Consider the following 24139-nt stretch of genomic DNA (forward strand, 5'->3'; position numbering starts at 1 on the left):
TGGGAGAGTGCATGTTTCTGCCTGCTCTTGAGTGCCCTCCTTGCAGGCACCCCAAGGGACTTGCATGTTCCTGCCTCCTGCTCCTGAGTGCCCTCCTTGCAGGCACCCCAAGGGACTGTGCATGTTCCTGCCTCTTGCTCCTGAGTGCCCTCCTTGCAGGCACCCCAAGGGATAGTGCATGCTCCTGCCTACTCTTGAGTGCTTGACCTTGTAAGCACCCCAAGGAATACTGCATAACCCTTCCTGCTCTTGTGTGCCCTACTTGCAGACACCCCAGGGGAGGGTGCATGTTCGTGCCTGCTCTTGAGTGCCCTCCTTGCCGTCACCCAAGGGATGGTGCATGCTCCTGCCTGCCCTTGTGTGCACTCCTTGCAGGCACCCCGGGGGATAGTGCTTGTTCCTGCCTGCTATTGAGTGCTTGTTCCTTCCTGCTCTTGAGTGCCCTCCTTGCAGGCACACATGGGATGGCGCATGCTCCTGCCTGCTCTTGTGTGCACTCCTTGCAGGCACCCCGGGGGATAGTGCTTGTTCCTGCCTGCTATTGAGTGCTTGTTCCTTCCTGCTCTTGAGTGCCCTTCCTGCAGGCACCCATGGGATGGTGCATGTTCCTGCCTGCTCTTGAGTGCCCTCCTTGCAGGCACCCAAGGTACAGTGCATGTTCCTGCCTGCTCTTGAGTGCCCTCGCTGGCAGACACCCCAAGGGAGAGTGCATGTGGATGCCTGCTCTTGAGTGCCCTCCTTGCAGGCACCCAAGGGATGGTGCATGTTTTTGCCTGCTGTTGTGTGCCCTCCTTGCAGGCACCCAAAGGATGGTGCATGTTCCTGCCTGCTCTTGTGTGCCCTCCTTGCAGCCCCCTCCCTCCCCCCCCACCCCCAAGGGATAGTTCATGCTCCTGCCTGCTCTTGGGTGCCTTCCTTGCAGGCATCCCAAGGGATAGTGCATGCTCCTACCTACTCTTGAGTGCTTGACCTTGTAAGCACCCCTCCTGCTCTTGTGTGCCCTACTTGAAAGCACCCCAGGGGAGGGTGCATGTTCGCGCCTGCTCTTGAGTGCATGGGCCTGCCTGCTCTTGAGTGCCCTCGTTGCAGGCACCCATGGGATGGTGCATGTTCCTGCCTGCTCTTGAGTGCCCTCGCTGGCAGACACCCCAAGGGAGAGTGCATGTGAATGTGCATGCCTGCTCTTGAGTGCCCTCCTTGCAGGCACCCAAGGGATGGTGCATGTTCTTGCCTGCTTTTGTGTGCCCTCCTTGCAGGCACTCAAGGGATGGTGCATGCTCCTGCCTGCTCTCGTGTGCCCTCCTTGCAGCCCCCCCCCCCAAGGGATAGTTCATGCTCCTGCCTGCTCTTGGGTGCCCTCCTTGCAGGCACCTGCCTGCTCTTGTGTGCCCTCTTTACAGGCCCCCCAGGGGATAGTGCATACTCCTGCCTGCTCTTGAGTTCATGCCTCTGCCTGCTCTTGTGTGCCCTCCTTGCAGCCGCCCACCCAACTCCCCCTCTCCCCTCCCCAAGGGATAGGGCATGGTCCTGACTGCTCTTGGGTGCCCTCCTTGCAGGCACCTGCCTGCTCTTGTGTGCCCTCTTTACAAGCCCCCCAGGGGATAGTGCATAATCCTGCCTGCTCTTGAGTGCATGTCTCTGCCTGCTCTTGTGTGCCCTCCTTGCAGCCCCTCCCCCTCTCCCCAAGGGATAGGGTATGGTCCTGACTGCTCTTGGGTGCCCTCCTTGCAGGCACCTGCCTGCTCTTGTGTGCCCTCTTTACAGGCCCCCCAGGGGATAGTGCATAATCCTGCCTGCTCTTGAGTGCATGTCTCTGCCTGCTCTTGTGTGCCCTCCTTGCAGCCCCCCCCCCCCCTCTCCCCAAGGGATAGGGTATGGTCCTGACTGCTCTTGGGTGCCCTCCTTGCAGGCACCTGCCTACTCTTGTGTGCCCTCTTTACAGCCCCCCCACCCCCAGGGGATAGTGCATAATTCTGCCTGCTCTTCAGTGCATGCGCCTGTCTGATCTTGAGTGCCCTCCTTGCAAGCACCTGAGGGGTCAGTGCCTGCGCCTGCTGCTCCTGGGTGCTTGACCTTGGCAGGGTCAGGTGCCTGCGTCCCTTGGTTGCTCATCTTACCCTGTGGCGCGTCTGGCACTGCACCGGCCCCTCAGAAGTGCTAGACGGGGCCAGCTCCACAAATAGCACTCGTGTCGTAGTTTGCCATGGGAATGCCCCCCCCCCCAACAAGCACCGGAAGCCCGTCCCGGTGCGTGGAGCCACAGACGTGTCCCTCGTGCGCCCGCCCCGCTTCCGGCTGCCTCTTGTCCCCCAGCACCCCACAGGAGTCCTTGGGGAATGTGTCACGGCGGAGTTCTGTTTAAGGAAAACAAAAAAGTCGTATCACTTTTCCTTTCCATCTCCATGGGCTAAATATACTGCGCAACAGCTGATGCACAACCTCCCGGGCTGGGAGGGGCGGGTGTGCTCAGACTGGGGCCAGTCTGACATTGCAGCGGGCCCTTGTAGGTCACGAGCCGGGGACCGGCTTGATCATCCATGATCTGCGCTCCCTCTCCCGTGACGTCGAAAGAGTGCTGTGCAGCCGAACGATAAGAGACTTCTGAGAAAAAAAGATTTGGAACATTAGGAGCTCGCTTTATAACGGTGCATTTCTCTACAGCAACATAACAAAATAAACCTCCCAGAAAGAAAAGGTGCTAGCTTTCGTCTCTATTTGTTTCTCCACTTTCCTCTTGAAAATGTCGCTCATATTTGCCTCTTTCACCCCACTTCTGTTGCTAGTTTTCGTGGCTTACTTTCAGAGTCTGTAGGCACTCTGCTTGTTCAAGCTTCCTGCAGACACTGGTGTAAACGTGCAGTTGGTAAAATTCGTTGGTTTTCAAGGTAGCCTGAGAAAAAGAAAAGATTAATTCGTATTGTGGCCTTACCAGCTGTTCAAAACATTAGTATAGAGCCTGGACTTGATTCACCATGCAAAGGGTGGTAGTAGAGGCGACGTCATACACCCTTTGACCCTGACGACGTCAGAGTTGACCTTGTCTCACTCTTCGCCCATATCCAGTCTCCTGTTCTCTCCTCAAGGGCCCAGAATAGAAAGGCTCCTGGGGCCATGTGTACCTTTTGTTGACGCTTCTGCTTTCATGACACCTTACCCTAGGGGTAACAAGGGCAGTACCAGGGGGAAACAAAGGGCAATTTACAGCATTCTGAAGGATCTGCCTATATGCGCAATCGAACGGACACGTGTTGCTTGTTGATCTCGAGCAAATGCCACCTCATTTTAGGTCCTTGCACCAGATATAACCACTAACTCTGTGAACAACTAAGGGTTAGCTGGTCCAGATTGTGAAAAACCCTCCTTCCTCCAGTTAAAATACTGAGCATTTCTTCTAGTCGCTAAGGTCACCCCAAATTCTTCTTTTGAACACCTCGCTAGTTATGATTCATACAACTGTAACCTTCTCTTGCCCTCGTCCTGAACATCAGTGCAGTGAACGGTGACACTTACTCTGCCTTCTGACTCTACGCTTCTGATGTCCATCTGCGTAAAGGTCTTCTACCTTCATTGAAAACTTCAAGAAGCTGAAAGCAATCACAAGCAACCGTTGTATCCCCAGGACTGACCAGACTCCTCGCACACGTACGCCAGCCTCAGGTGTTCCTCCTCTGCCTCCTGCCTCCAAGCCTCTACTTCCTGATCGGTCTCTCCAACGGCGCCATCATGTCTGACTATTAAGTGTCGTCACTGTTCCCTCCCAACACCACACGAGAGCCCTCATGAATGGAAGATCTGCAGTTAAAAACGATGGCAACATTCTGGACTTCACCCTAAACAACGTCTCCCCCTTTGTCATTCGCCAAGACTTGGTTCAAGGACTCCTTAGCACCAGATGTAGTCCTGCTCCTTTCTCCAAATTGTAGTAATCGGATTAAAACAAACAAAGATCAGGGTAGAGGAGGTGGGAAGACCTTAGTTGATCAAGGCGCTGCCTCTCAAGGAGCGTCAGGACCCATCTTACGCTTCATTCAGGTGCCTTTTAGCTAAGGCTGTCCACTCGTGCAGGAATACCTTCCACTCTGGCCTCCTGGGTCTTGCGCTGCATACCCTAACCAGCTCTGACTGAGCTTCTTTCTTTAGTGATGCGAGTCCCTGGGTTTAGCATCCATCTAATGTGTTCGGCCAGAACATTATTGAACTTATGGACCCTCTTGGATTCATCCATTTAGTTAACAAACAGACTCATGGGAGTAGTTATTGCCTCAACCTATTCTCATTTATAACGGAGCACCCGCTTTTTTTTATTCAACAAACATCCCAGGCAGAACACTATCTTCTCCGGACTACGAAGCTAAACAGCAGGTTAACAAATGCTACCTACATTGGCTGACTTGATTCATGGCAAAAGCTGAGCTCTGCATCCATCTATCATAACAACCAGATCTTTCTAGGAGACTTAAACATTCACTGGAGCAACTCTTGCAATCCTCTCGTAAACAGCTTCACAGCCTCCCTCCAGGATCTCTGCTGTATCCAAGCATGCAATAGCCCAACTCATAACAAAGGGGGCACGTTAGATTTAATCATCTTAAAGGAGCACTCCTTACAAATTGAATCCATTCTACCTTGCAATTGGACCGACCACCCTGTTTGAAAAGGCCATAACCACCACGGGTCAACCTGTAGAAGCCAAACACTGGGTAAGAGACACACACAATATTAACCCACACTTAATGGCGACTCTGTGCAAAGATATTCTACACCCACCCCCTCCACATAGAACACTCATGACCTCACTGAAAACTATACCAATTTTATGTCAAAAATCATGGACACCCTTGCCCTACTGCAACTTAAGAGAATCCCCTCTAAAAGATCCAAGCCTCGGTTCAGTTGTAACCTCAATAATAAACGCAGACATCTCAGACTTGCTGAAAGAGCATGGCAACATAACCCCTCGCTCCTCAATCTTAAACTTCTTCTACAAAAATGGAGCACCTATAACAGGCACATCAGGAAAACCAAAGCCGCATTCTTCCAAAACCAACTTGATTCAGCAAGAAACCGACCAAAAAAACTATTTGAAATTGTTAAAAGCCAGACAGCCTGCAAAAGGGATTCCCCATCCTCCAACAACAAAGCACTTCCTAACTGCAAAACATATGCATCCTTCTTTGCTGAGAAAATCACACTAATCACCTCCGCTATCCAGAACGCTATGAAACACCTACCATGTGACTCCTCTCTTCTCAACACCTCATGCACCCTGGGCAAATGCTGTAATACCCTCTCCGCCCTCTCAAAACAACATTTTGTGGTCCTCTTTTACTACCTTCAAGGAAAATGACATCTTAAAACTTCTGACCTCTCTAAAATACTCCAAACACTTCATCGACCCCCTTCCCTCCAAACTCCTCAACAAATCCATTTACTTCCTACTCCCTTTATGGACAAAGATCATCAATGCCTCACTCACCCAGGGCTTCATACATGATAGCCTCAAAAGTGGCCAAGTCACTCCTATTCTATAAAAAACCAAATGCAGAGGAGTCTAACCCTAATAGCTACCGCCCCATCTCTAACTTCCCAACTTTAGACAAATTCCTAGAAAAATGTGTGCAATTACAGCTCCACAATCACTCTGAACAAGTCCAGCTCCTTGACCAATGCCAAACTGGCTTTCGACCGGGTCATATCATGGAAACAACCCTGGTGCACATTGTGGATAATGCAGTACGTTCACTCGACCAGAATGAATCCTGTCTACTAATCCTACTTGACTTGTCTACGACGTTCGATACGGTCAGTCATGATGCTCTGCTGAATCTTTTAGAACACAAGATGGGCCTTTCCCACAATGGTTCTCCTCTTTCGTTCACAATAGATTTCAGCGCATCCTAATCAATCAAGCTCTTCCTAATCAATTGCCAGTGTCGCTGCGTGTACCTCAAGGTTCAACACTCTGCCCCACATTGTTTAATCTGTACATGGAGCCCCTAACTAAAATCCTCAAAATTGCTCATATCTCCTACCACATGTATGCGGATGATACCCAGCTATACATGAAAATCCCCCCCCCTGACGACATCAATATCCTCAACAACATCCTGACAAAAACGCAACATTGGTTAACTCTTAACCATCTCAAACTCAATGCCCACAAAACAGAATTCCTGTTGATTTCACTGCCTGCCATCTCCCCGAATCAAAGACTGGCTCCCACATCTCACTGCTTTGAATTGCACCCCACGCCTTATTGACTCTTCAAATTCCTTAGGGATTACCCTGGATAATGTCCTCTCCATGCAAAAGCACATTAGTGCCACCACCAGGGGAGCTAATCTTCAACTTCCGATCCTACAAAAACGTAAACCTTACAAAACAGCGGTCCAAGCTCTTGTTCTATCAAAATTAGATAATGACGGTGCCACTCTTGCGGGCCTTCCGAAAATCGCACTTGCACCACTTAAGGCCACTTTGAATACTGCAGCCAGGCTCATCACTGGCTTAAAAAAAATATTCATATCATTCTCGACCTCCAGTGATTGAAATTGCCAACTTATAAGTCAAGGTTCCATCTCAAATTTGCATGTATAACTGGCACTGCACCACAATACCCGGCCCAGAACCTGACCTTATCAGGTGGAAACAGACCGTCCACAAGCTCCCTTCTACTCAAACCACAAACATTTAACAAAAAGAAAACCTACAACCGATCTGTCACAGGAATGAGCCCAAAAATCTGGAACTCTTCCCCGCCCAAGATCAGATGCACCTCTTCGACATGCATCTTAAGGAAAGAAGTAAAAGCTCTATTTGTGAACAAATTCCTCTCATTTAGGACAGTCCTCCCTCTCCGCCTGAACAACCCCTTTCCTGTTTGTGTGTTGCTGCTTTTGTTACACCCTTGCACATACAACTCTGTTCTGAGTCGTTTCTCCTGTGCTTTCCCGCAAATCTGCACACTGTTCTTTTACCGAAAGTGCTCTATCCTTGTCAGTATGGGCCCGTTTGTTTTGTTTTCTCACCTCTTGCTTATGTAACTTATGTACTTTGGCAAATTGCATACTGTTTTGTAACTTGCCTTCTATTGCTATTCTTAAGCGTTCTGTTACGCGCTATATAAAACTCTCAATAAATAAATAAAGTCTACACCTAGTCACGCCTCAAACTTTATTATTGTTTTATTGCGATTTGGAAAGCACAGCAGCTACTGTGAGTGTCCTGGCACTGAAACCTGATCCCAAACTGACGCGCTTTGGATCCGCTTTCTAAAGCCCTCCAAGTCTTGAGGAGATGCTTAAAGGCCTGGATGTCCTCCGTGGCGCGGAGCTATGGTGGGAGGACATTCCAGTCCCTGGTGGCGGCCGGGCAAGAGTAACAACTGCCGCCCCAATTTTTCCTTCGGAAATGAAGAGTCGCCACGTACAAGGAGCTGGAGGACCGTAGTGACCTGGTCGGTTGGACTTGGTTAAATCTGTTGTGCAGGTACAGAGGGCCAGGGTGGTAGAAGGCTCTGTGCGTCAAAACAAGAGCCTTGAACCGCACACGTTCTTTGATAGGGAGCCAGTGCAGGTCCTTCAGGAATGGTTGGATCTGGACTTTCCTGGGCAGACGCAGCAAAAGCCTAGTACACTGCCAGGTCTCCCGGCCTCGGTACTCCCACCGACACAATAGTTTACCAGACCTCAACCCCACCAAGCTTAATGGTACTCTGGTGTGCACCTCTTCCTGAAAGGAGTACTCCTTCAAGACAAATGGTACAGGAACAATTTCTGCTAATTGATATTTCGAGACAAACCGGCAGTAAGATGCTCAAACAAAACCAAATTGTCCATTCAGCCTGCTGAGTTTATTACAGAAGCAATATATCTGTATATGCCAGAGCTAAGAAACAACGCTTTCAAGTTCGCATTGCCAAATCTTTGAACTTCACCATGGAACTCTTACAGATATTTAAGGCGATAGTGTCTCCTAGCGTCTCTTCCGACATATTTTCTTCCCTCATCAGTTCACTGCTTCGAAATTCTGTTTGTAGTTAGCAAAGAAAATGACACTGTGAGAGGTTGCATTGCCACTTTTTTCTCCATGGACTATGGAGCTGTGCCCACTTTTGCCTTGCTGTGCAGCCGTCTCGGTGAGGTGCTGTTCTTTCAATTGACAAATGCAACATCTTGTTCTTCTTAAATACGTATCTCCTATTTAGGACATTCTTATTGCTGAAGCTATTACCAGGGCTTCCAAATGTTTACACCATCATCAACATTTTAATCATGATCCCCTTTCCAGCTAGAACGTTTCCAAATCCCTGAAGCTTCCAATCATTACACCTGTCCTAAAGAAATCAACCTCGGATCTTGGTAATCTAACTATAGGTCAAATTCAGGCCTTCATTTTGTTACAGAGACCCTTGAAGCTGTTATCACCAGGTGTTTGCCCACCTGGGGTCACACTGTGTTGTTAGTGGCTTTCATTAGGGCACCACACCGCACAGAGACTACTCTACAGTGCAGAGCTTAGCAGTTCCCAGAAGAGGGTTAGGCCTGTGCACTGATCTGATTAGACCTCTCAGCTGCTTTTGACACCATTGACAACCCGGTGCTAATTGAAAGATGTCTGCTTGGAGAAGCATTAGCGTAACAGCACAGTCAAGGTTCTCTTTCTTCCTACAAGACCGCTGTCACTTGGTCGAATCAGGCTCCTTTCTCTCCAAAATAGTCAACATCAGCTGTGACGTACCTCAGGGCTATCTATGCCTTGCTAACAGCGCAATTAGCCTTCTTGGCTTACATCTTAGACTTCTGCAAGATATGAGTTCACTTGTATGCACAAGATACAAGTTGCACTTTTATGCTTGATGAACGTGGCAACCTTTTTCACTGGGGTACTCCTGGGTCCTGTCAACAACAGCCTCTTCTCTCTGTTCTCACCAGATGAACTGGAACTGTGCAGCTTGCTTGTTATTTGGAGTGAAATGACATGACCGATCCACACAGTTTGTGAAATCCCTCTGATGGTTCTCATTGAAAGAAAGAACAAACTTTAACTCACTTTAGCAGCCTCCTCCTTCCACACCCTTCGCATATTCTGCAGAATCTTCAGATGGGTCCCAATCAATACCAGAAAGACAGTCATGCAGGCCCTCGTCACCAGCTATCTCGACAACGGCAAGGCGCTCTATGCCTCAATCTCCATCCAGCTCCTCAGAAGAATCCAGACCATACAGAACGCTGAAGCCAGACTCATCCTGGACCTACCCAAACGGACCTGCATCACTCCTCACCTCTGGCACCTCCACTGGCTCCCACCCAGAAAAGATGCCAGTTAAAGATCTTCACACACACCTACAAAGTTCTACACAATCAAGGACCATCCTACATCAACCATCGACTAAACTTACATCAGCCCTCAATCAAGACGTGCGCTCCGCCTCAGTTGCCCTTGCACACCTCCCTACACCTGACACTGCCACAGCAGGGGACGCTTCTTCTACATCGCCGCCAAGACCTGAAATGACCTGCCCCTCCACCTCTGAACAGCACCCTCCCAGGCGGACTTCAGTAGGAAACTCAAGACCTGGCTTTTCGACTGAGACTTGGCACCCTCAGCGCCCAAATACCCTTAGGGGTGTCAGTGCTGTGCTCTGCAAATGCTGATTGATTGACTTTGCCTTGTGCACCATGTGCATCATGACTTCCACCAATTTATCTTGCAAAACAATTTGTCACTTACCAACCTACCTTAACCCTTACGTCTGCCAAGCGAAGTCTTTTGGTGGTCCATTCGTATAAATATGGGCGCTATGGCATGATCACTGACCAGGGTTCCTCCTCGCCGCCTCATTTGATATGCAGTAGTTTTTTTTTTTTTAAGACAACTTTTAACCATGGCATTTTGGTAATCGTCTTGTTGTCTTCGCAACCCTCTACAGTTGAATGCGACGTACTTGCCAGTGAAATGGCTACGGTCTACCTCACCTCTTTACCCAGGACTTGTGCACACATGCTCTGTCAGGGCTTCATATTAGTCGGCATTATCGACTGGGTTCTGTTCAGGTACAGTTAATCACTGCTAGATGATCAGCTGGTTCTCCACCTCAGGTTAGGGCACATATACTGTAAAGCAAACTTCCATTTCCTTCTTGCAAGTGCCCTTACCCCAAAGCGCTCTGATTCCACTGCCGGCTGGTTAAAAGCATTTGACGAACCTCCAAATGAAACCAAATTATACATTAAAACATTTCTTTATTGTGGTACAGCTCAAACGGAGACCATAACTGCATGTAGTTGGCAGTCACTGGGTTAAGAAAATGTTTGAAGTTTCCACCAGATTCTTCCACAAAGAGCATGCTTCTGAATGTTGGAAACATTGTCAAATGTAACTAAACAATAGGAGAGAGAGGGAAGCTACTGGTGCCACTCTTGATCCCCCTGGGTAGTATTACTTAAACAACAAAAGAGTGTATCCTGAAGTGAAAATAAGCTAGCACAAAGATACTCACTGTGTTTTAAAAGAACCCTTCACTCACCAACCTAGTTGGTGACATGCTTCATCATTGGGTTCCCACCAGAGAGGCCGAATGCCTCTCCGGTGTGCTACAACGCCTGATTTACAGCAGAGCTGTTTTTTGTGAAATCAGTGCAAGTTGTGAATGGTGCAAGGAGTGAAGTTAAAATGGTGTGGCAGTTTAATCCAAAAATAATTTTAATGGTGGAAAACAGGGCACTATTAAAAAGGTGCGTCGGATGTGTAGAAACTGGTTTTAGTAGACCAGTTACATCCTAGTGTACATAAAAATGGTAAACATGTTTCTGCTTCTTAGTATATTAAGCGAAGCATTCGTCAGGACCTAGGAGGACCACCACGGCGGTATGTGCTCGCTAAGGCGCACCCTAACCTGTGGAGTCAAGGACCGCTTAAACTCACGGTTCTTAAGTTGCCTTCAGGATTTCTGAAAGCCTTTATCTCTGTTGAAACAAAGAAGAGAGACAAACGAACAAAATAATTCACAGCGTACACATAAATCCTTGAAATGCCCCGTTTGACATTGTGTACTAGATGGCTCTCATGCATGTCATCTATAGTGCTCTCTGTAATTACAGTGGTAAGATTTAGCTACCAACACACAGTAACCGGTGGTGTTTCTGTTTTAACTCAATTCATTCAGTTACTATTTTCGCGATGTACTCTTGAAGTTAAGAGACAGCAAAACCCATGATTATGGTAAATGGGCGTAAAATTCTGCCGTTTGGCACGGGGAATATACCGGCAATCTCGTGGTTGGAACCTTAATTTCAATTAAAAAATTGCCACCGATGCTGCTCAGAAGGAGTAGAACTACTGAGTATTGGTGGTGAAGGCAGGCTTAGTGCATAAACAATAGGAAAACGTAGGTCTTTATATACAGGGTCAGGTAGCGAAATAAAAGTATGTTTGAGCTTACATGAAGTAAGGATTAACCTCGCTACATGAGCCCTGGTGAGGGGCGGGACTTGTAGTCAAGCTCCGTATAGATGAGAGAGTTTAAGCATCAGTTAGAGAGTGGTCTGCAACGTCACCCTTGATACAGAAGGAGTTCCTTCGTGAACAACATAAGTAACTTACTTCGTCAAAGTCTGCCGCCCGCTGGACACCTGCCTGTACCCTCCTGAGGACTCCGAAGATAACGTGTCCTTCACCGTGGAGGTATCATATAGGAAGTGTCCAGCCGGCACGACGGTGTGTTCACGTTAGCGTGATGACGCTCTTACGTGTAAGTCACGTGTGCGTGACAACAACTAGAACACTGAAGTACTTAAGAATCATCATTATGTGTAGGGCAAAAGAACGCTGGATGCCCGACGTAAATGATTATATGTTTCAAAAATGCTTATTGAGCCACTGGTGTACCGATAGTCAAAACAAACTGTACCCCAAATGCTAGATTGAATAAAATGAATACAGTAGTCATGCCACTGCAACCCTGCCTGTATGCCTGTTACCAGAAAGGGCTGGGCCATATTTTTAGAAAAACTAGGGATTTCTCAAAACTTTATTGATACAGAGGTGCTCTATTAGTGAGCGAGATATCACTTACTTGTGTCATTGTAAAATGTCAGTGGTAGATCTTTAGTGGTGAAACCTAGTCCTATGATGTTTGAACAATAGAACTGTTAGGATTACCATCTGAGTATGATTACAGTAGTGTGAAAAAATATTCCCAGAGTAATGAGCATTTGACAGGTATAGAACTGAGCCCTAGGAGAAATTCACTAGCGTCTTAGTACAGAACCCCAGGGTATATTGTCATTAAATCCCTGTATGTTGGTGGAAAGGCGGTAAATCCACCTCTGTTCTTTCTCAAACAGTATGCTGGCTGACCTATTCCCAGGTTTAATCTGTTCGATCACCGTCCAGTTAAGATCATTTACAGTATGGTTAGCCTGAGTAAAATGTTCGGTTAGTTTAGTGATGTTCTTTTTACACCGGATGTTACTCCGGTGTTCACCGATCCGTTGCTTTATTTTACAGGATGTCATTCCCACATATCTGGTACCACACGGACAGGTTATTAAGTACACAACCTTCACAGAATTGTAGTTAGTATGTTAACGTTGTGTCCAAGTTTTCCCAGTCCCCAGCTCAAGTGTTTTTGTTGCTGTGGTCAGATGACATACGCTGCATGACCCACAGGGAAAATGCCCCGTAACGTTTGGTAGACCCCAGGAATTAAGGATTGAAGGTACATCGTCGTTCGTAATTTGCCTTGGTCTGGTATGGACAAGGCCTTCCTTAATGCTCCAGGCTTTTTTGAAAGAAAATAAGGGTTTATCCCATTTTCTGTTGTTGCTTTCCAGGATCCACCAGTGTTTGCGGATCGATTTGGTTACTGCATTAGATGCAATACTGTACGTGGTGACACACGTCAGTGGTATTTCCTCCGTGAGTTTAGGTGTGTCTTCAAGCAAAGCTTCCCTGTGTTGGTTTTTTGCCCTTTTACAGCTCCTCTTGAGGATCCTCTCAGGGTAACCTCGTTTTCATAGTTTCTCAGTGAGTCCTGCTGATTGCGAGCAGTAGTCTTCCATCTTGCTACAGTTGTGCCTTATGCGCAGATGTTGCCCAAAAGGGAGATTTTCTCGCAAAGGTCTGGGATGGAAGCTAGAAAAGGCCAGGAGGTTATTCTTTGCAGTGGGTTTGTAGTGTCTTCGTCAAGTCTTCCTTCTGACTTCATTATGACCAAGTCTAGAAAGATTATCTCTTTCCTGTCAAAGGAGTTGGTAAACCTTAAATTGGGGTCACACTTATTGATCCAGTCAAAAAATTCCAAAAGTTTGCATTCAGATCCCTGCTAGATCACCAACACGTCATCTATATATCTCTTCCAGAAAGATATATAGGACGAAAACGGATTGCTTGTGTTCAGAATGTGTCTTCTTTCGGAATCATGGACATAAAGTCCCGCCACACTGGGGGCGATTGTACTGCCCATCGATGTACCTGTAGATTGTAAGTATAGCTCCCTTTTGTATTAAAAAAAATTCTTCTTTAGAGCTAGTGTGGACTGTACACAAGCATTCCCCAGGATGATACTATCCGGGTCATCAGTGAGGCTCTGGAAGCCACAACATGGATTTTCAGACGCCGAGACAATTTGTGATAGAATGTGCCACACTAGCTCTAAAGAAGAATTTTTTGGAATACAAAGGGGAGCTATACTTACAATCTACAGATACATCGATGGGCAGTACATTCGCCCCTAGTGTGGCGGGACTTTGTCCATGATTCCGAAAGGAGACACATTCTGAACACAAGCAATCCGTTTTCGTCCTATATATCTTTCTGGAAGAGATATATAGATGATGTTTTGCAAGGTCCTTGCATAGTAACTGTACAAGCCCAGTATGTTTCTCCTCCTTCAGATGGAGCCCCAATATTCGTCCATTAGGATTCTATTGCATTGTGGCCTTAGGGTATTGAGGGTATTGAGAAACGCTTTGCCGGCTATTGCTGTAAGCATCGGGACATCTGGAATCTGGCATTGTTGGTATTTCCTTTGCCTAAGCAAGTTGTAACTTCATGTCTGTTTACTCCTTAGTTCCTGCGGGAAGACCTGAATTACCATGACCCTACCGTGAAGCACAGTACCTTCCATGGAGAAGACAAGCTCATCAGCGTGGAAGATCTCTGGCAATCGTGGAAGAACTCTGAAGGTAAGAGACCTGCGCCCTCAACAGATGACTTGTTGATCAGTGCGTCTGTCCATAACTTGAGCATAGGTGTGCCGAAAGCTGCGCTTCGTTTGCAGAATGTTAATCTTTCTTTCCTCAACGTTCTCCATCAAAGGTACTTTAGGAGTGACTGGCTGACTTTTTATTAAAGGTGGAGCAGCTTTAAAGATTATTTATTTTGTTGTCAGATCTTACTAATGCTCTTACCTTTAGATAACAAAGTAGTTGAGAGCCAGACCGGGAAGTGTCCATGGATAACAAATGATCAGTCCCCACTGGTGCTCACTGGGCAGAAGACTCCTTCTCCTACAATATTCCTTTGTGTGCCAGTCTGCACTGTTGCCTTTTCGCCACCGGATGGAGCAGCAATAAAGAGAGCATCCCTCTAATTAAGTCACTTATTTAGGGTATGTCGGGATCTCTGACATCCACTCCGCCAAGCGAGCATCCCTTGAGACACTCTGCTCACCCCATGGTTGGCACACTAACCCCAGGACTCCTCACCGTCCATGCACCCCAGAGTACCAGTCCCCTTGCACAGACCACAACTCCAAAGCCTGCCCATTGCTGAAGGCTTCATGGAAGCTGCTTGAGATAACAAGAGGAGTCCAGGCTTACCGACGCCAGTAGACCACAGGATTGGTAAACTAGAGAGCGAATAGAGCAGGCACTAGAGGGAATCTGGAACTTGGCTAAAACGATTAGTGGGAAATAGATGGAACAGGGATAATCAAATACATTAAATCTAAGGTGGCATATGCGAGGCAGGGAGTTATGGCACTCGACAGCTGGCGTAAATGGAGCTGTGTAGATTATTCCTGACGGGCAGGGGAGGTGGAAATTATGACAGGTGGGAATATTAAGGTAGAGTAGAAACTGAGCAAAGAAAGCAAACCAGATTGCCAAGTTAAGGAAGAAGGAGTGAGTGGAAGACAAGAGGAAGGAGTGAGAGCAAAAGAGTGAGAGGAGGGAAGAAAGGCAAAGAGTAACGGAAGGGGCATCGATTGCTAGGCTAGTGCCCACAGTGAGCAAATGACTTTGAGGAGGAAGGTACATTTGATGGAAGACCATGAAACATCAAAAGCATGATAGAGCGAGAAAACACGGATGTGTGAGAGTTAGAATGAGAGGGAACATCCAGTGTAGGAGTGTGAATCTGAGGCACTCCGGAAGGAGCAGAATAGGCCGGGTGGGCCATTTCTTGGGAGCAGACTGATCCAGGCAGAGCGTTGCACAGTTACTGCGTGCATTGCACCTGATGAGGACCTGTTAGAAAGACCAGTGACTGCCAAGCCCCTGTACTTGGTATTCCTTTCTCACTATCCTTTTCTCGTGCAACTGCTTGATTCTAGCTCACTGGTGAATCCAGGCCTGCAGATCTCGTGGGCCTGCATCTGGGAAGAGAGTGTATGCAAAGTCCGAGCTATAAGAGAGACCATCCCAGCATCTGCTTGTGTGCAGCAGGACTTGTGGCAGAAGTCTACCGTTCTCTGATGTCTGCTGTTTGAGGGGCTGGTGGTCCTTCGTCTACAGGGACGTGATTGGTGACAGTCCGGTCTGGAGGTATCTTCCCAGCCAACTCCTGAATGAGTTGTGCTGAAGCTGGAGGGGGTAGGCACGTGCCACTAAAATGGGCGGCTCACTCGACTTCCATGTGCAAGCGAGAGGGCCGCCCGCTGCTTAGCTGAGCATGGATGTTGTTGTATGGCTCGCAGTGCCCGTGATATTGGTAATCTTTCACGGTTGTAGTCATGAGCACTCGATTGTTCATCCAGTTGGGTTCCATATGTTGTGCTCGTAGCATATGGGACAAAAATGACTATCTCGGCTGCGGAAGATTGATCTGGACCCGCACCGAAAAAAAGGGAAAAAATCAGATGGTGTAACTAGTTCAGGTCCTGTTTGCACATTAAACATCAGGGGCCCCCGATTACTGACAGGGCGCGCTGTCCCAGTAAATGTGCACCTGGCGCGGGCAGGACGGTGCTCCTTATCATGAATGTGGTGCCCAAGGCAGCTGCGAACTTGTGGCTGTCCTGAAGGCAGCGCATTCAGTGAAGGACCGAGAGACTCCTTAATGGCCGCTCTGTGGGTCACAGTGCAGACGAGAGCCGCCTGCAGCTTAGAGGTGACCGAGATCCCCGGGCAGATGAGTGCAGGGAGTGGTCCAAGGGACTGACAGTACACCACCTCCTTGAGGTGCCTCCTAACAGCAGATTTACCTCGGAGCCTGTGACCGTAATAGGGCGCAGGTGGAGAAGCAAAGGGATGACCTCATTTGCATGTGGCCACGCCCCATGCAAATGAGGAAACACCCTCTGAAGATAGTTCTGGTGCTACCTGTGCACCAGCGCTATCAGTATTACAGAAGAGGATGCAGAAGTATACGCGGCACCTTGCATAATACCATAGGGCCCCAGGGGAGCACACGCCCATTGCGCCAAGGCGTGCTGTGCATAATTCAGCCGTGTTGTCTGCCATCATCCGAGCACAAAGGGAAAGGTCTGGAGTCTATCACAGAGTAAATCGCTAAGTAACCAAAGCCATCTGTACTTAGTATTGCTCCACCGATCCCACTAATACAATATTTACAAATTCTTTTATCATGAGATTGGAAACTAAAGGAAAAATGACTGAGCAAGAAGCCAGTGTACGGCTGCTATCTAAGCAACTACACACTGCTCAGGCCATGCCACGTAGACTCAGACTTGCCTAGCGGAAGACTTTGTTGTGCTGGTCATTGATATCTGGATGAAGCATGCAAATCCACTTGCCACATCATATACACATGCGGAGAGGTTCAATCCCGCTGCCTCTTTTTATAGACCGTGGTTTCCTGGACAGCTGTCAGCAGGTCCAGTGATCTCTGACCAAGAATAGCCGTGCCAGCTCACTATCGCCCTATCAGACATGGCTGACTGGCATGGATAGGGCTGCTCGTGGGTACAAGAACCTCACAAGTCAGCACAGCTTTGCGTGTACTCGCTGTGCTCACCATGGAAGACACTTTCTTTCTTATTTTCCAATTCATTTAATTTTGAACGCCCAAATATACATCATTAACAGTTGCAACTCTAATGAACTCCGATTCTTATAGCCTAAAACCATACTGACTCCGCCATTTACAGAGATCGAAGTTTTGTATATTCATGGTGTGAGGGGAGGATAAATTGTCTTTGTCACAATTGTGTACGTTTTCAGGACTGACAAGTCGATTTTGAGGAGCTTCAAAAATGGATGTGATGTCCTATCGGTCAGACAGTTCTAGTGTTTATTTTACAAAGCAAAATGTAACTATTGGGATTTGGAGGATACCCGTGAACCTGGAAACCTTCCTTGGTGACTTAAGGAGCCATCCCAAGGATGAAGACTTGGGTGAACTTCATCAGCTGCGGCCTCATTATATTCATGTTTCCCTGCATTGTAAGTCACCCAGGCAAAACGCGTGGCCCTGTGCAGCGCTCTGCTGCCTTACAGTGAGGTTCACGCTGTGGATATGCCTCATATATACCTACTTGCATAACTTCTGGTAGAGGACCGGTTAAACTCCACATTGGGTACTGGTGACCATATGGTATTTGCGAGATCCGAATCCACAGTGATCCTGGTAGGTTCAGCATCCTCCGTTTGATGAAGTATCTGCTAGAACAGCCGCACCAGGGGTGCTTGCCACAGCTGTGTTATCCAGCAAGCGTAAGTGCTGGATGACCTGGAATACGTAATCACCAAAGATGGATCCTCTACATTTAGGCTGACTCGGAGATTCAATCCATATTTGAACCTTGACAAGCCTTCACCAGCTGGTAGAGCCATCACCCTTGCATAATTTAAATTGCCCTTCTTCCTTATCCCAGTCCTTTGCTCCATGCAGCCCTCTGTCCTTAGCTCACCGCCTCAATACACGATTGAAAGAGATCAGCCATTTTTGGAGGCATAAAACCATGGACGACCCCATGAGGGGCCGCTAGAAGTCCTCACTTCTGGACGCACATCACTTGAGGCTGGCGTAAAGGCCTCCTTCCAGTTCTTCTATTTGAACTTAGAACAGACTTGAAGACTAACAACAGATTCTGAGATCGCCCTTTCCCATAAAACGACCCTCACAAAATTCAACAGCGCCTGAATTCCCGTCTGGCACAAGCACAGTTTCTATGAAAGCAAATGGCAATGTTGACAGTGAAGTACTCCAGGTAGGAAGGCAGTCTCGTCTAGCGACGAGATTGCTGAACTTGTAAACTAGCAATTTGTTTTAATCCCGGCTTCTGTATTTAACCAAGTCATGTGATTTTGAGCAAATTGGTGTCTCACTTTGCCTCCTATTGTAAATATAAGCTATTAAAAACGTATATGCATGAAAACAAACAAAAAACATACCTAGACAAGAAATCGTAAAGGGGTACCCAACACACAAAAAAGAATGATTAATACAAAAACATATTTTTTTACTAAAATAGCAGGCATAGAAAAACAATTAGAAAACAGTTAAAGAATACTTAAAAGGTGCTCACATAGTTACACAAGGAACAAAACTAAAACCATGGTTTCCAGTGTAAACAAGAGAAGAATGGCAGAGGAGACAAAACGTTAAAACAAAATAAGTCCAACAAATAACAAGAACGAAAATTGCAATCAGTGCTTCCTCCTAAATATATGCCAAAGACGGGCGTCGACGGCGTTTCGACCTATAATGTTTTCAAGGTCCTCATCAGGACAGGAAAATTGTTTATTTGGGGGCACTTGGTTAAAGTTTCGCCATGAGTTGGAGCAATATGTGCATAGGTGAATGGTCAGCTGTGGAATTGAGTTTAAGCATCAGGATGGCCAGGTGTGTTACACAGGAGTTTAAATGAACAAATTCTTGAAGGATCTGTAAGTGATGGTGATTTCCACATGGCACATGAGGCTATGTACGCATTCGCATTTAGTTTGTGGTTTCAGCTGGTCTGTCCTTCCCATCCGTCAGTCTCCGCTGCTGTCCTCTTATTCCATGTTATGTCCTACTTAGCAAATGTGCTGTTTACCTGCTGTTGTATGTAATGACCCATGCTGAGTCGAGGGAAACCCACCATAAAGTTCCAGGTGGCTTTTCAGGTCTAGTGTTTCCGTCTTCTTCCAAGTGGTATTGCTATAGGTTTCTTTTCATATGGTCTTTTATCCTGACATTCTGTATGGCGTGCTTGGTTTCCCACAGGATATTTCAGCCAGCATGGCTGTCGGTTCCTTAAACTGTGATTGTTTGTTCTTTTTACTGCATCATATTCTGTGGTACAATGTTCCTGATTTGCTACATTTTGAGACTTTAAGTTTGATTTTCTGATGACTTGCCGGCTGCCGCAGTCAGACGTCTTGTGCTGGGATGCGTCTGGACACACAGCTCACTTGGGTGTGTAATGGTTTCATAAATCCTCATTTAGCTGATTCAGTGCTTTGTGTTCAGTTCCTCTAAGAGGAAACCAAAGAGATTTTATTTTCTTCTAATAAACACACATTCATCATTGTCTTGAAAATTAGAAATAGTTGCAACTTCCTCCAGAGCGATTGTCCCATAACGAATCTGGCGGATCAGAGCTACGCCAGATTTTTGGGATAACCATGGGAGATAAATTTAGTGGAATTGATTTACATAGGAAAAGGTGATCTTGAAAATCTGATGTGGATTCAGACCTATACCAGTCACCCTGCTATAGATTTATCTTTCTGCTCGTCATAATACAAGAAGCAAGCTGGTTTACAGATAGTGAGTGCTTTTAGAATTGGTTGTTTGAGTGTGAAGAATTGTCCGAACTCCTGGGACTGCACCCTGTTTCCTGGCTGATTTTGCACATAAAATTGATCATACAAGATGCAAACCTATACCTGAACAAGGTAGGGTTATGCTTCCCTGAAGAATTCCAATAACAATGAAGTATGTATAAGAAAATATACAGATATTTCTGAGCAGTATTGCAACTTAAGAAATGTATTACAATCTAAGTATTTCTCATGGACGGTCTGTGATGCGCAGCCTCCCCCACTTGAATAGTATTGAACTCAGGAATTTTTAAGACTCTGACTGCAGATGTGAGAATGCCTGGCAGGCTCACATGCTTGCCTGATGCACGCACAGTGTGTGCATGCTGATACAGGAAGCTGCCACAGTCTGGTGTGCACAAAACAGTTCGCCTGTTACTCAGAGCGGTCAGACATTTCTTCGATATCTCATATCCCCATTATGCAAACAATGGCAGACTTACTGGGCTCCTCAGCCAGGCAGAATATCCCACCTTGGGTAAAGTGGAAGGGAGGAGCAGATGTTGGAGACCCCTCCTAAAAAGTGAACTTTCATCAGGTGTCTCTGGTTAATGAAATATCCCTCAAAACACAAGGGGAGTTCATCAGCAACCACAGCACCCAGACTGCCCTCCTAGCCACCACGGATGACATCTGCACCCTCCTCGACCAGGAACACACGGCAGCCCTCATCCTGCTAGACCTATCAGCAGCCTTCTACACCATCTCCCACCGCACACTGACCGTCCTCGACTGGGTGTTCTCCTTCTTCACCGGCCGAACCAAAAGAATCAGAATCCCACCCTTCCTCTCCGAACCCTCAGAGATCAGCTGCGGAGTACCCCAAGGATCCTCACTCAGCCCCACGCTCTTCAACATCGACATGCCCCGCCTCGCCACCATCGTCCGAAAACACAGACTCAGCATAGTATCCTATGCTGACGACACCCAGCTCATCCTCTCTCTCACCAACGAACCCAACATCACCAGACACAGCTTCCAGGAAGGTATGAAAGACGTCGCCTCCTGAATGAGCAACAGCTGCCTTAAGCTCAACTCAGAGAAAACTGAAGTCCTCATCCTCTGATCCACCCAATCAGCATGCGACAACACCTGGTGGCCCACCACGGTCGGAGAACCGTCCACACCCACAGACCACGCTCACAACCTCGGCATCATACTCTACTCCTCCCTCACCATGCACCGACGACAGATCAATGCCGTATCCTCCACATTGTTGAACACCCTCCGCATCCTCTGCAAGACCTTCAAATGGATCCCCCCCCCCCCCCCGAATCCAGAAGGATTGTCACCCACACACTCGTAACCAGTAGACTGGACTACGGAAACACACTCTTCTCCGGAATAAACAAATCTCTACTCTTCAAACTACATACTATCCCGAACGCCGCAGCCAGACCTCGGCATCCTACGACAGCACCACATCCTCCAACACCTACAAGAATTCCACTGGCTCTCTATCAAAAAGAGTGACCTTAAAGCTCTTCACTGATGGCTACAAATCCCACCACAACATCGGACCCCAATACCCCAACCAAAGATTCTCCTTCTAAGCACCCAAGAGAAACCTCCGATCCGCCGATCTTGTCCTAGCCGAAGTCCCACGCATCCGCAGAGCCAGAGCGGGTGGAAGATCCTTTTACATCGCAGCCAAGACCTGGAACAAACTCCCACTCCGCATCAGACAAATCTCCACCCTGTAACCCTATAGGAAGAGCCTCAAGACTTGGATCTTCGGGTAAGACAAAGCTGCATGTATCTCCCCATCCACCCCGTGCCTTTAGACCCTCGCAGGTGAGTAGTGCGCTTCACGTATCCCTGATTGATTGAGGAGGTCTGACATTCAGAAGTGTTCATTCAACCTCCACTGCCTTCTTCTTACAGGGCCTTCCGTGGCGCCTGTTAATGTAAGAACGCACACAGCGTGCAGGTAACACATGGATCTGCTCATGACTGTTCTACCATCATCCTCATCCTGTGTAGAGGCTCTTAGGATATACTCTTGTAATCCTTCTCGCCTTCTCTTTGTGTACAAGTGCGAGCCCAGCAGGGAAACTTTGAACTCTGTCCTTCTGATGTAACATATCCTGTCTGTACCACTGTTGTGAGCATCTGTTCCCTCCGCACCAGCTCCAGTTATTTCAACTTGGGCCCTCTGAGGGAGACGCAAAGTCGACAAACCCCCACCAGCCTAGGTTTGACTTTGCTGTGGCCCTGAGATCTGGTTTCTTATGAGCTGCTGGTAGACCAGAGATTCTCACATTGATTGCCCTTGCTGTATTCTCCAGATCCTCCACCTTTGGCTTCAGCTCGGTGATGCAAGGCCTACATAGCTCTGAAACACTGTGAAAGTTTAGCTGTCATTCCTGCCTCTACTTTTCTCATCCAGTTGTTACGCCCTGATTGTGTACCCATGTTTGAGTTTCTTTTTCTTCCTACTTATGAATTCCACTCACTCTTAGTGAGACCCCCACTCCTACTCTCCCTGATAGTTCCCACCTCCCATCCTGTTCTCAGTTTGAAAGAGTTCATCGGTTTGACATGCTTTTCTATTTTGTTTAAAGCCCTATGCACATTAGAGTAGAATGTCAATTTCTGCCAGGAGAGTTAATTTTTTTTGCCCTAGGTTCAAGCAGTACTCTGAGGGCTCTGCATGCACAATGTCATTGTGCCTTATTGGTCAGAAACATCTACCCACCTCTGGTAAGCCTCTTGCACCTTATAGATTGTGCTGCATTCCCATAGGGAGCGTGTTAGCTGGTTACATTTGGAGAATAATAGGTTACCATCCTGTGCGCATGTTTGGTTGGAGCGCGGAGTGATTGGCTTATCACAAGAGGGTCTGGTGACTCTGGAGCTGTCCTAGGGGGGCCCTCAGGAGGCTTCCACTATGAACTCATTAATGATGATGTGACCCCATTAGTTTGCCTTCCATTGTCCTTTTAGATCAGCGGCGGTAGGGAGAGCCGATGTTTGTAGGTGTGGCAGTCATTAGACTGCTTTGAATGCTTCTCACCCTAACCATAGTTTTAAAGGCTAGGATTAAACCTTTATTGTAATTTTTTGTAGAATTATATCCGGGAAAACGTTAAGAATGCCATAAATATATGAAAAGTCCACTGGCGAAAATGGCAAAGCTGAAAGCCTCAAGTTAAAAAAACAGAAATGATCGGTTCGAAGAGCGTGAAGAGGGGATTGTAAAGTGTAGAAGAGGGTTGTCGTTACAACCCGCCTCTGAGTATTTTTCTGATGTGGGCTCTGTCTTGGATCCAATAGTTGACACCTCAGGGGCCAGGGAGGCGCTCTGCCCTTTGGGGTAACCTCCATATCTGGCACCAGGGGAACGTAGAATACAATTTTAGGACACATATGGCCTTTGGTGGGGTTGTGGTACACAGTAACTTGAAAGGACCCAATGTTGCTGATTATAGTCTGTGCCTGTCCCCCCCCCCCCCGCCCCAACCCCCCCCACCAGGGGCTCACATTGTCAGATGCATTAACTCAAGAACATTTGCAGCTCCTACGAAGGTAAAGGCGCTTACTGCCCTTGGAACTCCTCCACATACCTCAAGAGCTCAGGGCTGCTAAATCTTCCCTTAATGAAGTTTCCTCAAAGGAAGGTTTCCAGCACCTACTCGTTCTGACTTAGGGATTTATTATAATTAACCTGCAGGTGATTATTAAACCACCTGTGCTCACTTCTGGCTGTTTTCTGGTCGTCCCACTTTTTAATAGTGGACTTCCCACGTGCAATGATATTTCATTCCCACCAGACCCATCGCTGTGCTGCGAAACCCGCCAGCACACAGACCTGAGATGTCTAACGTAGGTCAAGGAGGGCCCTATCCATGCCAGATTTCAAGGATATCCACATTTACATACAATGAAAGAAAGTGGAGTTGATTTAGAAAACCTGGGATGGTCCTGAAAATCTGGAATGGATCTGGCCAGATTTTGTGAGCCTGGGACTGACACTTTGGATGGTTTTGCCCTTTGGTTTATGCCTACAGTTCAGAAAAGGTTGCATGGGAGAGATACAGCCAGAGTCACACCGTGCTGGTCCTGTTAACCCATGTTTTTCTGTATCTACCAAACACCATCTGACAGGCAGGTGAGTACAGGGGGGGGGGGGGGGGGTGCAT

The 24139-nt window shown here is 47.4% G+C and overlaps 1 protein-coding gene across 6 annotated transcripts in view; it reads left to right on the plus strand.

Annotated features, from left to right (window-relative positions):
• Nucleotides 1-24139, plus strand: part of STIM1 (stromal interaction molecule 1) — a 458800-nt gene that overhangs the window by 220424 nt on the left and 214237 nt on the right. For all 6 annotated transcript variants that reach the window (XM_085623469.1, XM_085623472.1, XM_085623467.1 and 3 more), the window contains one exon: nt 14075-14189. In XM_085623469.1, the coding sequence (XP_085479595.1) occupies nt 14075-14189 (115 nt within the window). The remainder of the gene's footprint in view (nt 1-14074; nt 14190-24139) is intronic.

This window comes from Triturus cristatus, chromosome 8 (genome assembly GCF_964204655.1).
Source record: "Triturus cristatus chromosome 8, aTriCri1.1, whole genome shotgun sequence".
Taxonomy (NCBI): Eukaryota; Metazoa; Chordata; class Amphibia; order Caudata; family Salamandridae; genus Triturus; species Triturus cristatus.